Source organism: Mytilus edulis, chromosome 1 (genome assembly GCF_963676685.1).
Source record: "Mytilus edulis chromosome 1, xbMytEdul2.2, whole genome shotgun sequence".
Classification (NCBI taxonomy): domain Eukaryota; kingdom Metazoa; phylum Mollusca; class Bivalvia; order Mytilida; family Mytilidae; genus Mytilus; species Mytilus edulis.
In genome coordinates, this window is record NC_092344.1 from 97,280,270 (window position 1) to 97,296,147 (window position 15,878).

Below are 15,878 nucleotides of genomic sequence, written 5' to 3' on the forward strand. Positions count from 1 at the left end.
TGGTGCTTATAGTGGTTTTCATCACGTTTTGATATATATATTATTACTCGAGGACAGGACAAGGTCATTTAGTTTTTGGATTGAAGAACCTTTGGCTTTGAAAATCACAAAAGGTGAAAATTTATGTTTAAAAACAGAAGAATCTATCTGCTAGATTTAATTATGATTTGCTCTTTACTTATTATTTAATTTTTACTTCCTTTTAAGTTTTAAATATAAAAAAGAAGATGTGGAATGAGACCAAGACAAAGTTCTCTCCACAAACAGACAAAACTGTCAAGAGACCACAAATGACCCACAAATGACACAGAAATTAACAACTTTAGGTCACCGTAAGTCCTTCAACATTGAGCAAATCCCATAAGTTGTCCCTAGAGCCTTCACCTGTAGCTAGTGAAGGCTGTACCACAGCCACAGGAGTTTGTAAATATATTCTTGTAAGCAATACACCTTATCGCTATATATATAGCTACTAGTCCGTCAATACCAGATATCAGACATGTTCCCGTAAAATGTTGATGTCATGAAACAAAATATCTGACGCCACAATGGAAAAGTGATTGTTGTATGCGTCAAAAGTTCAAGCGGCTGTGTCAGCCTGGATTAGCGATAAGGTGTATAAGATAAGTTAGTCCAAATAATTATGACATCTTGAAATTGAATTATACCAGAGTCTCACAAGGCCGCAATCACACTACGATCTGTGAAAAAATGAGAATTCTGATCGTGCAGATCACGAGTTGGTTGACCGTTATGGAATAACCGTTTCACAAATGATATTGGATATGTTCCTTACGTCATGACTACAATCCCCTTCCCTTTCATGAATGTGACCTACCGAATTAGACTATTTACAGGATTTGTCATATCATGAGCAACACCATGCAGTGCGTGAACCGGTGACAAAATATTATCGCCCCTGTAAACAGTGGGCTCTTCTGACTAGAGGTAATCGGTAAAGAACAGCGGAAAATGGTGTACATTGTTTACGAGCTTGAAATGAGCTAACACAGACGAACTGAGACGTGTCAACGTAATGTGAATATGATAATGCACCAGGTAAATTATTAATTGTTAAGTTTATCACATCATCGTATCTTCATATGATAGGTAAATAAGTGAATTTTCGATTTTAAGTGTCGTCAGGGTTCAAACCTGGAATCATGCCAACCTTTCATTATTTTTTTTTAATACTAACCTATAGTCGGAACATCTTGATTTTCTCCCAATTTGTAAAGTTAATTATGCTGCTTGACATATATTTTTTTTGGGGAAAAAAATTGATATGCAGTCAAATGTGGCAGTTTTTAATATTTGTTGCTATGTGAAATAAAGGGAAGTAAATTAAAGTAAAAGAAGGCGCGCTTTTTCAAATAGTAAACAATTTAATTCAGATGCATAGTATTTTGTCAAATGATAAAGAATATCGTAGAAACTTGCTAGAAATTCATCTAATTTATAAAAGATATACAACATGACATACTGAAATCTGAAAAGGGGTAAAACCACCATACCTTGAACAAATTCAGTTAAAAAAAGGGGGGGGGGGGGTGGTCAAATGCTACGAAATTTAGATTTTATTTATTTTTTGTCGACAGCCAAAAGATGATTTGACATGTAACTAACTACTTTTTCAATTTCATTGTAAAGTAAAATTGGCTTTTTTTGGGGTCTCTGTTTATTGTGGTCTGATGTTTTCAGGTTCTCTTTGGATTGCCAAATAATATTATAATCATCTAATTGAATGTTCAAATTAATTTGCAGCGATGGTGTGTATGGAAGGAAGACTGTCATAAAACCCAACAGTTCCGGATGGCCCTTTAAATAATTGCTTAACATCAATAGCGATGTAAGATTCAAGTGTTTGATTTAGCACAAGTTTAGCAAAGTTTTCCTTGTAATTGTGGCAGAAAAACCACTAGACAGTGTCATGCATTGAAAGGATATCAAACGGATATTTTATGGAATGATTCTCGTACATATAAAATCATATGCATAGGAATGTGGAGCTAGTGTCTTTCATGCAGCAATTTTTAATTTCCAATATAAACTCTGAAAAGACAAGAGCATAGAAATGTATACCAATGAGAAACATTCTTTGTGAATAAAATCATTCCAAAACTTAAATGTGTCATTAGTGTTGCATTATTTATCAGTAGAGATAATCAGATTCCAGTAAGATTGTCCAACTGATGGTTTTTGTTTGTAATCGTTTTTGTAAATCTTAGTTGTTTTGACAATCCGGGCTGTGCATGTTGCCCGGCTGACCCTTTCAGTGTGAGACAATATATTGTTTATGATAAACAAAATCACTGATTCAAGACTGGAGCGGACCCCTTTTAGGCAGTTAGTGCGAATCCTTTAGGTTTAAACCATTACATGCAATACGGGGGGAGGGGGAAATTTTTTTTTTTCCGAGTCAAACATTTTTCCTAATTATAATACATTGAGATTTAATATATACTTTGCTATATGTAGTGTGTATATTAAAGTATTGCGAACAAAATTCATCAAATTTGGGATCATAATATTGTTTAAGAAAAACCCTTACCCCCTGTACATCATAAAAGTTCATAATCTTCTGTAGCACACGTGCATGGTTAATTCGGATCACATATTTTCTATTCCGATGTTATAAGAATTCGAAGGTTCATATCATTTACAATATCATTCAAAAAATTTCTGGGATTTTTTTTTACTATCAACGTTGAACCTCGAGGTTACATTGTAGTAAAAAAAAATCCAATAAAAACGTTGAATGTAAATGATATGCACCTTTAAATCTTATATTGCAGGACTCATGTTGTTCAAACATAATGTGTTGATCAATTATGTTATGATGATTTTGATAAACTTCACATTAGGTAATCTTTCACGTATATTGATTACATTATATCGAGTTGTCCCAACGATATACTTGTCGGTGTGCTCGATCATACGAATTTACCGACATTCATATACACAAAATGACACAACTTTGAAAAATTCTTGTGACGAAACTACATTTCGGAACACGTTAAAAATTAGATACCCAGAAAGCTACATTATTAAGGTTTGATATATATTTTTTTCAAAAAAAAAGAAAAATATGCAGTCAAGTCTGGCAGTTTTTTACACACCCCTATATTGAACAATAGGTTGTTCAATTAACAGCATGTTTGGCAATTAAAAAATCATATATTAACACATTTAGCTTTAACATATACTTTATTTATAGTGGTTGTATAAAAGTTATATAATGGTTTTGTGTTTTAAGAGATATTCATCCCTATGCATATCGGGTTTTATGCGTAAATTGTCTCTCCTGTTCTTAGACCTTTTCTATCTCTTTCATAAGAAGAGTGACTTTTCTATTGTTCTAGTGTCACTGGAAATCCCACTGCATGCGTGCCACATGTGAGGAGGATCTGCTTACTCTTCCGGAGCACCTGAGATCACCTCTAGTTTTTGTTGGGTTCATGTTGCTTATTCATTAGTTTTCTATGTTGTGTCATGTGTACTATTGTTTGTCTTTTTCATTTTTTAGCCATGGTGTTGTCAGTTTATTTTAGATTTATGAGTTTGACTGTCCTTCTGGTATCTTTCGTCCCTCTTTCACAGTAAGACAGTAGTACGGTCGTAGTGAGGTCTTCATGATCTTAATGAGCATGTCAAACTCTGAACATGTTCAAAACAATCATGGTGCAGTCATGGCATAATTCAGTCTTAGAAGAATCGTATTAAGAGTGCAGTAACGTCGTGGTAAGATAGCAAAGGTCGCTGTACCATATTGTAGTGACAGCATATATAGCAAAAGTGCAATTCTAGTCGGGGAGACTACTCTACGATCTCACAGCAACTTAACTACGACCATCAGGTTCTTACCGCGACCAAAACTTTGTTAATACCATGTTATAAATATACCACGCTTACACCACAATGTTAAAGACCATAGTATGATTTTAGCACACCCATGCCGTCCCCATCACGACATGCTGTTCTTACGACTCGACTACTTTCATACTACCATCATCATGCTCATTGTCACATGAAATTTATAAAAGCTCTCCAGCTTTTGTTTGTCTGTATGTAATTTGGACCTCTTGTCCTTTATCTCCAACAGCTCAATCATTCTTGACACATCTGTGTCATCCCTACTACCATTCACTAAAGCATCGTCATTTGATCTTGATATACCAGCAATAAGTTGTGATTCAGGTTGGATTGGTCGTTCTGATATCTATCTTTTGGATCATGATTCGTTACTAACAGATTTTTCTCTGCCACTACCTCTACCCTTACCCTTACATTAATTTTGTTGCTTGATTGAGTTGTTTCAGAAAAACTCTACATATCATTGAGATATAGAAGGAATGTTGCAATCAGATAAATTGTGGTATTGTCGTAGTGAGAGCGTGATGAGAGTAGAAAGATGGTGATTATCGTAGTGAGGTCGCAGAATAAGCATGGTGAAAACGTGGTATAATCGTAGCCGGATCGTTGTAGAAGCGTAATGAGAACGTAGTAGCAACCTGATTAACACGAAAATTTACATTTTTATGCCACTCATACTGCGAGCTCACCACGATCTGAATTTATTTTAGATTGCGATGACAATGTTGCGATCTTGGTCTAGTGGGACTGGGGATTTATATTTTTTTCTTTGATGCCTTATGTCACAGGGAGGCGTCAGAGCAAAAATCAAAAATAGCCTTCCAAGATGTCATAATTATTTGGACTATAAGATAAGTATAACGATGTATATTATGTCAAACCACAGGCACTTGGTGGTACCACAATATCCCAAGGACAAATTGAGTTTGTCCCAAAAACATGATTTTACATGGTGTTTTACTGCTTAAACTTGTATAATTATAAGGTCTGAGACGTTTTAGTCTGTGGTAAAAACTTAATTTAAATACAAGTTATCTTCAAGAAATGAATTGGTATGCATATTTTAAAAGTTGTTAACCTTTTGAATAACTATGTTCACCATATTGTTTTAACAGGTAATTTGCATATAATTTACAAGACATGCTTATCGATTTCCTGAAGTTTAATCGCACTTTTATTGCATGCATATGAGTAAACACGACTTATATCTTAATATTGTATACTTTGATATTATTTTTTAAGTAGTATAACACCATATGTTCGAGACAAATCAATTTGTCCTTTGGATATTAATTTGTTCTTGTAATCCTCGGGAAATCGTGGTAACGAGTGCTTGGGTATATGATACAGATATTTATTTTGGATTTTTTTGTTGTTGATTGAAATAGTCAATTTTCTATATATAAACTACATATCAATCACTACTGTTCATGTCTCACCTAGTTTTAAGAGATTTAAACGACTCGGAGAAAAACCTAATTTTACTATCTATATATATACTAAGAAACAAAGGAATGATAGCTAGTTAGTTTCTGAAATCTTGAATTACTGCAGTTAATCTGAATAATCAATAGTGCATCGATCCACACAAATAATTAGATTTCCCGGTACTTAAAAGTTTTACTCAGTCTGAAGTGTTATTTCAAAATTTGTATTATTTCAGGGGCTCACAATGCCAGATGCAACACGAGGAATTTATTTGGGACTTACTGAGGTTTGTTTATTTCTAGTTTCCAGTATACCTTCATATATGTAGGACTTGTGATGATTACTCTGAAACTTTGATGGTCACACTGATCTGCTATGGTTTGAGTCTAAAGTGTGTGTTTTGATCACCATCACACATCAGCATCCCCATCACATCTTCAGGTCCTACTAATATATAGATGTGTGATGTACCATGTAGTAATGTGTTATATTTTGAATCATACTTCTTAAATCACCTTTTCAACAGAAATGTGAGCTTTTGCCATTGTCTGTTGTCATCATCCTCTGACAAGTGTTAATTATTTCAAACATATTCTCCTCTAAAACTGTTGTACCAATTTTAACCAAACTTCAGCTGAATGATTCTTAGGGTATCTCGAATAAGTTTTTGTTTTATTTTCTTTTTCATAAAAAAACATGATCACCATCATTGACCATGGCTCAAATTAGAACATGGGGGTAAAATGTAGTTTTTGGCTGATAATAAATATCCCAAAATCTAAAGCATTAAGAGCAAATCTGTGTGGGTGAAAAAATAAAATGTTCATTAGAGAATGTTTTATCAGCTCTAAAATTATTTTCAGATAAATCTAACAACCAATTGTTGGGTTGCTGCTACTAAATTGGTAATTTTAAGTAAATTTTGAGGTTTTTGGTTATCATCTTGAATGTTATTATAGATAAAGATAAACTGTAAACAGAAAAATTGTTCAGCAAGGTAAGATCTACTAATAAATTTTTATATGACCAAAATTGTCAATTGACCCCTAAATGAGTTATATTGTCCTTTAAAGACAAATTTTTACAATTTGTTGAGTGTTCATTTAGTTCGCTTACTTTTAAAACTGCTGAATCAATATCAGCCAAACTTGGACTAAATGAGTTTCAGAATAACTAGCAAAATTTTGTATTTTATTTCCTTGTACATCATCATGATCATGTTCATGAACATAGCCACTATGACTAAAATGGTAAAATGCATTTTTTGCTTTTGAAGAAAAAATGACACATATAAAGAACATTTCAATGGCATTCTCATTAATATATGTTGAAAAGCACAAAATATCATTGATGAAAGGTTTAAGCAAAAGTTACAGGTGAGCAATTCAGGCGCTTGAGGGCTTCTTGTTTTTATACGACTGCAAAAAAAAATTTGCGTCGTATAATGGTATCATGTCTTCTGCGTTGTCATCCAAAGCTGCATTTTGTTTCCAGACAATAACTTTTGTTTTAGTAATGGATCTCTATTATATTTTACCAGAAGGTTCAATACCACTAAAGGAAGGTTGGGATTGATTTTCAGGGTTATGGTCCCAATAGGAATTAGGGGCCAAAAAAGGGGGCCCAAAATAAGCATTTTTGTAGTTTTCAAACAATAACTTGTGTTTAAGTGTATGAATCTCTTTGAAATTCTTTCACAAGTTTCCATATCATGAAGGGATGTTTAGTATAGATTTTGGGGGTTATCGCTCAACATTTTTTAGAACTAGGGGCAAAAGGCCCAAAAAAGTGGGAAAACTAGGTTTTTCTGGTCAATGGACAATTAAGACATGAATTTAAAAGCAGTATAAGGGAGGTAAACTAATGCAAATAAATAAAACATTCAAGGTTGCAGTCTTGTAATTGACTGCTCCATAGGCTTACATGCAGAACAGTTGATCTTTGAAAATAAAAAAATAAAAAATGCTACATGGAAAAAAAAATTTCATGTTCATATCATGTTTGTACTAATGTGAAATTGTGATTTAATCGAAAAAAAAGTGGGTCATGCCACGAAGAATAAAAAGTAACGTAATCCAGAAGTCAAAACATTTTTTTCCTACTTTCTGTTTGCTGTTTTTACTAGTCCGCACCACTTCCAAACATGATATCCTTCCACTTTCCTGGATTGATATCCCCCAAAAGATGCAAGATTTTTTTAAAGTCTATATATATGTTTCAATTCAGCATAAACCTATAATCAAACAGAAAAAGTTGAGTTCAGAAAAAAATTCAGAAAAAAATGCACTATTTTGTTTCCCTCCATGTTTTGACATGCACCGGACATGCACCGGAAACTAGAGTTGTAATACAAGACTGGTACCTCAAGGTTAGGTATGTTCTGATTCACCTCCCTTACACTTCTTGTAAATTATGTAGAAAGAAATGTCAGGTTTTGGAATAATTGCAAAAAAAAGGGGGGCAGTTTTCATTTTCCCCCCCAAAATTTCAAATTCCAAATTTTTGAAAAGTTTGAAGAAGAAATCTTTAATTGCACAATTTTGCCCAATAGATTTGTAAGATCTTGACATTTGTTTTGTGTCAGAAACTCATATTATGTCTAAAATGTGATCACAATCCAAATTCAGAGCTGTATCAAGCTTGAAAGTTGTGTCCATACTTGCCCCAACTGTTCTGGGTTAGACCTCTGCGGTCGTATAAAGCTGCACCCTGCAGAGCAGCTGGTTTAATGTTGCCCAAGGCCATAATAAATAATAGGTTTGTTTGCCCAAACGCTACCTACCCAGAAAAAAGCTGCCTACTCAAATTCTTTTATTGTCCTGATTTGAAGAAGTTTTTTTTAATCAAATAGGCATGAAGACTAATAAACATCTGATACTTCAATTTCTTTTTTTGAAAAAAAAAAGAAAATGCCTACCTACCTACCCACTGTCTCAACCTTTGGGTAGGGTTTGGGCAATCCAAAATATTTTTAAGTATGGCCCAAGTTTGTGTTGTAAAATTCTTATTTGTACACACCAAATGTAATTTCTAGATTGTACACACTATATCTAATTTCTAGATTGTACACACTATATTTAATTTCTAGATTGTACACACTATATATAATTTCTATAATGTTCGTCTAAAAATCAGCCCAACAATGTTAGATCTGTAAATTTGCTTTCACAAATTTTTGTTGCTCTTCCCTTGCTGTGATTCGAACTCATGCTACTGGGATATCGTGGCACCAAATTGCCTTGCACTGTATCTGATGCGCTAGACCACTCGACCACCAAGGCTTATAAAAATACATTTCCTCGTCAGTTTGAATTTTGCGTCGTAGTACAGTACATGATTTAATTTCTATATTGTACACACTATATATAATTTATTCTTCATTCAATACACAGCATCTGGGGACTTCTTGTTACAGCATTGCAATCTCCTTATGGGGGTAGTTTTATTTGGTGCACACTCTAAGCATCACAAGTTTTTAGAGCTTTTGAAACTGACATAGACAAATACATATAAATGTAAATATGTAAGACAACCATTATTACTTAGAAACTAGTAATTGAATGAGATATATTGTGTCTCAAAATGAAACTACTTTGTATTATATCTATGGTTGATTTTTGTCTAACTAGTACAATTCAAATGTAAGAACAGATAACCTTTATATCATTTCAAGTGAATACTCCTTTTTTTTTATCTTTTATTTTTTTTTCAATAGTCAGGATTTTACAATACCCCTACAATCACCACCTGACTGGTTTTTAGGGTAAATATCCATTTTGTTTTTTTTAAATTTAACTTCATAATACAAGAATATAGTTATTAAAGAAAAAAAAAGAATATAGCTGCTCACACTCACACTTTCTCTCACTACTTACACACTATACTCCTGACTAAATTTAGTTGGTAGTGCTTGTAAATACAGTACTATTTATTATTTCAGCCCTTTAGGGATCAAAAACGTGAGGAACCACCAGTGCCATATTTCAGGAGAGGTATAAATAGATTTCTGAGGGTTTGGGATCAGCATTATCCTGGACTTGGTGCTGGATTTGGTTTACCCCTGATCTACACACCTTTAACACCTATAACTTCACAGTGGTACCATTGTCAACGAGATAGTAAGTGTGCAGACCATGAGATGGATTACTACAGATGTGCAAGTCAAGTTGGCCTGAGAAATGTACAGACAGGCAGAGAATGTCTAGCTGAATATGAAGATTTTAAAGAATGTATAGGTGGTTTTAAATCAGTAAGTCATAGGGTTTTTGAAAAATCCTGAATTAGAATTTATGTTTGAGGTCAAAATTAACAGACAAGTTTTCAGATTCTGGATGGGAGGGGTGTACATGTCCAGGGGAGATGATTTGTCAACTGCAGATTGGTCAGAGTCAAAAGAAAGGGACATTTGACAAATCTGGAAATTTGAAAATATATTTACAATACCAGTAACATCATACTACTAATCTTACTTCATGCCTAAAAATCCCACTATTATATCCACTACAGTCAAACCTGAATAAACTGGTTTCCTGTCCATTCCAGCTGAAAATTAAAGCCACACTTTTTTTCCTTCAAAGTCTATGTTAAAACTCCCTTTGTACTCCGGACCATGCATATTCCGAATTCCGGTTTTATGATGAAGTCCAAATACTCTTAATTACATCAATTATTACCTGTCAAAACCAGTTTGTCTAATTGATTGTAAATGATCGATATGCAATAAAAACATATTTGTTCATACTATATGGCTTTTCAGGATAATCAATTAGCAAGGTCTTAAACTGTGAACTTATAGTTGTACAGTAGTGAGCTTTTTTATTTATTAAAACATTATAAACGTATTATTCAAACTAAAAGACACGCCAAATATATCTCGGATTGAACTTACGTTTTTAACTTAAATATTTTTTTTCAAATCGAAGAGTAAGAAATTTACATCGTGTTTTCGAAATCCTGGGTTCCCTGTAATGAACCTCTAAAAGAATGACCCTGATAATGAAGAACACCCGGATTACAACAATCAATGTGCAGTGTAAACTGTACGACAATATTTCAATCGTGATGCAATTTCAATTGATAATATTCTGGCTTTCAAATCGGCCATACCAACAATTGGAAATTAACGATCATGGAAGTAAACGAAACTCTTGGGTTACAATCCAATGCATATGAAGATTTTAAAACAATGATCATACGAATTAATTATTTTATTGTGTTTTTATGCCCCACCTACGATAGTAGAGGGGCATTATGTTTTCTGGTCTGTGCGTCCGTCTGTTCATTCGTTCGTCCGTTCGTCCGTCTGTCCCGCTTCAGGTTAAAGTTTTTGGTCGAGGTAGTTTTTGATGAAGTTGAAGTCCAATCGACTTCAAACTTGGTACACATGTTCCCTATGATATGATCTTTCTAATTTTATTGCCAAATTAGAGATTTTACCCCAATTTCACGGTCCACTGAACATAGAAAATGATAGTGCGAGTGGGGCATTCGTGTACTGAGGACACATTCTTGTTTATTTTAATGTATCAGTCTTTACATTTTTTTGTAATTTACAATCTGACAGAACTTTAACATGCAATGTATCTGATGTCACAAATCATTTACTTCAGGTCAAAACATAAATCTGAATAAACCAACTCACTGTCCAAACCGGCCCTTTTTCATAGTCTTGTAGCCGGCCAGTTTATACAGGTTTTATTGTAATAATAATTATTAATAACTAGCTGTCACAATATATCAAACTTTTAATTAGTGTTCATCTGTTGATATTTTATGTATTTGGGAACAACAAATACATGTTTTTTTTAGCTTTGTGTTGGATTTTTTTGGGAGGTTCTAGGGTATATATTTCAATTGAGAGAATAATTGAGAATAACAAAGCTGAAAAAACTGATGCTAATTAGAAAGCTGATACTATGGGCTTTTATTTAATACTTTTAATGATCATTTACTGAACTCTAGCATATTGGTAGACTTCATTGGTATGTGTTGTTTTTCCCAGTACCTTAATTATGTTGGCCATCTTTAAATATGGGTGGCCATATTAGATTTTTGTTCAAAACTCTGTATTCAAAAATTTTCATCAACATCACATCTAACACTGTGCAAATTTTCATGCTTTTAACCATAAAGTGATCAATTGAAGGCCGTACATTGACCTATAATGGTTTACTTTTATAAATTGTTATTTGGATGGAGAGTTGTCTCATTGGCACTCGCACCACATCTTCCTATATCTAATTATCTGATATAGACTACCGGTATACAAAACAAAGAACAAGAAAGTAGTAAGATTTAAACTAACAGTAAGAATTATAGTTGTTGTTTTCTTCACATGGTTTAACTTATATAAAACATATATGCTGAACATTTAGGGAAATGTTTTGTTGAAAAATATTATTTTCATAAGTATACATTATTGTAATCCCTTATCATTGTTAGTTACATGATTATCTCCCTTTAACAGGTTTAAGGTAGATGGCCTCAGATCACAATTAATGGGGTATTTCTTCCCAAGTAATCTGTCTACTGTTTTCTTTGAAATGTTTACTATTTGAGTGGTCCTATCAGCATATATATTGAAATAAGTAAAACATGTGGAAAAAAATGATTGTTGAAAGTGAAAGAAGTGATTTGGCCAAAATGAAAGTAGGGTAGAAATCAGCCTTCGTCATTTATTCAAGATTCAAATCCTACCATTGGCATGCAAATAGGGCCCTCAAAAGAAAAAGCACTGATGGATTGTACTGGGACAAGCATATTTTATTAGAATAATAATGGTCTATAAGCAGTTAAATTTATTTCATGTTTGTGGCGGTGCAAATTTTTTAATTCAATTTGACTTTAACTAAAAAATGCATTGCAGCCAAGGGGAAGAATAATTGTGTTCTGAGGCCTAGGAGATGAGTTTGGACAAAACACAATTATTGTAAATAAAGGGTCTAACAAGTAACAACATGATCCTTGTCTGATTACTTTTCAAGAAAGAAAACGGAAATTACACAAAGTCTATCAAAATAAGACATTTTTACCATATTTGGGCATATGAGGCAGATATTGGCATTTTTAAAAGTTTACATGATTTTTAATGAAAATTAAAGGAATAAAATTGTGAGAATGTACCATGTTACTTCATTAAATCATGAGGGTACCTTATAAATGCAATTTAATAAGGTTTTACAAAACTGAGTTGATCCTGGGACATAACATGACATACAAAGACATTTAAAAATAATGAAAAAAAAATGTTTTTAAAAATTTAAAAGTGTCAAGTCTAAATTACTTTTAGTTGTTTAGAAGTAAATAACCAATAGGTGGGATAGAATGAAGGGAATAAATCAATTTTTCAGTGTTTATTCATCCACAATTATGGTTTTTATGTCTGTACCTTTATCATACTGATCAATTCTGATTTAATAAACATAGAGATATAGATATGAAAAATAATGGCATATAAGTGGCAGTTTGCTTTAGCAGTTGTCTCATTTCAACTAAATACAAGTAATGTTAACTGGATCAAGGCTTATTTTGGGAAAACAATACCAAAAAAATATTTTCTGAATAAAATTTTGACTGAATTCTTAAAACTTTGCAAATAGCATGTTCCGCAGACATATATACTAATATAAAAACATTCCAAACTTTTTTTATTATTTGTCAGAATGTGATAAAATTTGGCAGTTATACTACTAAGATATAATGCTAAGTAACTGTAAAGTTTCATATGGATACTTTAATTTTTTGAGGTCTATAGGCCTCAGATCACAATTAATTCCCTTTGTTCGTGGTCTAGGAATATAGTTCCCAATTATTATATGGGGTATTTCTTCCCAAGTAATCTGTCTACTGTTTTCTTTGAAATGTTTACTATTTGAGTGGTCCTTTCAGTTGCATATATATTGAAATAAGTAAAACATGTGGAAAAAAATGATTGTTGAAAGTGAAAGTAGTGATTTGGCCAAAATGAAAGTAGGGTAAAAATCAGCCTTCGTCATTTATTCAAGATTCAAATCCTACCATTGGCATGCTAATAGGGCCCTCAAAAGAAAAAGCACTGATGGATTGTACTGGGACAAGCATATTTTATTAGAATAATAATGGTCTATAAGCAGTTAAATATATTTCATGTTTGTGGCGGTGCAAATTTTTTAATTCAATTTGACTTTAACTGAAAAATGCATTGTAGCCAAGGGGAAGAATAATTGTGTTCTGAGGCCTAGGAGGCCTCAGATCACAATTAATTCCCTTTGTTCGTGGTCTAGGAATATAGTTCCCAATTATTATATGGGGTATTTCTTCCCAAGTAATCTGTCTACTGTTTTCTTTGAAATGTTTACTATTTGAGTGGTCCTATCAGTTGCATATATATTGAAATAAGTAAAACATGTGGAAAAAAATGATTGTTGAAAGTGAAAGTAGTGATTTGGCCAAAATGAAAGTAGGGTAGAAATCAGCCTTCGTCATTTATTCAAGATTCAAATCCTACCATTGGCATGCTAATAGGGCCCTCAAAATAAAAAGCACTGATGGATTGTACTGGGACAAGCATATTTTATTAGAATAATAATGGTCTATAAGCAGTTAAATTTATTTCATGTTTATGGCGGTGCAAATTTTTTAATTCAATTTGACTTTAACTAAAAAATGCATTGTAGCCAAGGGGAAGAATAATTGTGTTCTGAGGCCAGATCATAAGTAAATATTTTTTGAGACAGAATTTTCTTATACTTAGTATGGGTCATTGTGCTATTTTTCAAGCTATGAGTCGTTGAAAATTGCCTAAATTTGGTTAGATTGTTCATGGAAAACCACATTTTTGTGCATAAAAAAAAATCTATGAGATAGAATTTTGAAATAAATTGTGAAAAGATAGGTTTTGTAATATATTTTAAGAAAATAAAAAGAAAAAATGGTGTCATGGAACTTGTTTTCTTGCTATATATTTTGAATTATACAATAAATTACCACATTTTCTTTATATTATTAAACAGTCTAACCTTTAAATTGCAAATCTGTCTTCAAATATGCAGATTTAGTCAAATAACTAGACCGATTTTTTACTGTGATTGTACTATCCAAGATGGCGGTATACCATGTATCTAACTTAATACTATATTACATGAAAAGCCTTGCAAGCTAACAATTACATGTATTTAAAAAAAAGTACATCACCTGGTCTCTGTTGGATAGTTGTATTATTGGCAATCATTCTACATTTTCTTATTTTCAAAATTATATTGTACTGTGAATAAAATGCATTGACATGTGTCCAATCATAAATGAGGATATATACTTATTTTAGCTGGTCAAAAGACCACATTAAACATACTGGAAAGTTCGATGACTGGATGGCTGGTAGAAAATATTATTTCTAGAAATGAAGGGAGGATAAAAGTATTAGTCGACTAATTTATTTCATGGCTTTGTTTGTTAAAATCAGCTGGGTAGTGTCTGTAGGTCTTTTGTATTCCTAAAAACACATTCTAATAATTATTGTTGTTGCATTTTTTGCAGTTTGAAAGGCGATGGGAGATGGATAGAGAAAGACACAGACAAGGAAGAGATCATATTGACCCTCCTCCACAATTTACATGTGTTAGACCTTTCAATAGAGGACAAACAATGCATCTGGTTTAAAAGACATTTATCTTCTTTATTTGTTATTTTTATTTGTAATGTATATTTGTTTGAATTAAGTGATTGTATTAAAAATAATTGGAAAATGCATTTTTGTATCTTGAATTAATGATAGTAAAGATTTTGCCTACATACATTGTCATAGGTTGAAAAAGATGGATTATTATTAGTGATTATGGATGAAAGAAAATAACATGTTCAACTCCAAAAGAAAATCAACAGATGAATTAAAATCCTTGAAAGTCAATTTGAAAAACAAAAAAATACAGCAATGACATAAAAGTTACAAATAGGTATATTATAATGACATCTTTTAAAAATCTTAGGACTTACTGTAATTTTGCTATAAAGACCTATTACTGACCCTTCTTTTAACGAACAAATTCACACATTCCGAATGAAACAATAACAATCTTTTTTCTTGTCCCTACAAAAGTAAGTTGGGAGAGGCAATAAAAAAAGAATTTGTTTGTTAGCTTTAACCCAACCTACCCAGAATATAGCTGCCTACTCAAAATATTTTATTGTCCTGATGTGGAAAAGTTTTTTATTTATTTAGATAGACATGAAGACTAGAAACATCTGAACGTTCAATTTTTCTTTGCCTAAAAAACCTACTTACCCACTTTATCCATCTTTGGGTAGGATTTAGGCAAACTAAAATATTTTTTAGTGTAGTTGCTGTTTTTTGTGAAAAAGTGAGAAGATACTAAGTAAGAAATGGAAAATAAAAAGTCCAATTTAAGCAGGCAACACCATCGCAAAAAAGAAAATCCCCATAAGATAGAAATATAAACATCACACATAAAAATATGGATTTAGCAGTACCATTAGACAAAAGTGCACACACTAGAATGTGTCACTTTCTTTATTTATAACCATTGATATGATATTGATAGTCCTAAATACAAAGTTATTTTTAATACAACTTTAACATAAGC

General features: G+C 32.5%; 1 protein-coding gene across 1 annotated transcript; it reads left to right on the forward strand.

Annotated features, from left to right (window-relative positions):
* The first annotated feature begins 48 nt into the window (after positions 1-48).
* LOC139496194 (uncharacterized) lies at positions 49-15,027 on the forward strand. Its single transcript, XM_071284664.1, has 4 exons — positions 49-113; positions 5,537-5,587; positions 9,242-9,550; positions 14,815-15,027. The coding sequence occupies exons 2-4, from the start codon at positions 5,546-5,548 to the stop codon at positions 14,935-14,937; spliced, it is 474 nt and encodes a 157-aa protein (XP_071140765.1). The 5' UTR covers positions 49-113; positions 5,537-5,545; the 3' UTR covers positions 14,938-15,027.
* The last annotated feature ends 851 nt before the right edge of the window (positions 15,028-15,878 follow it).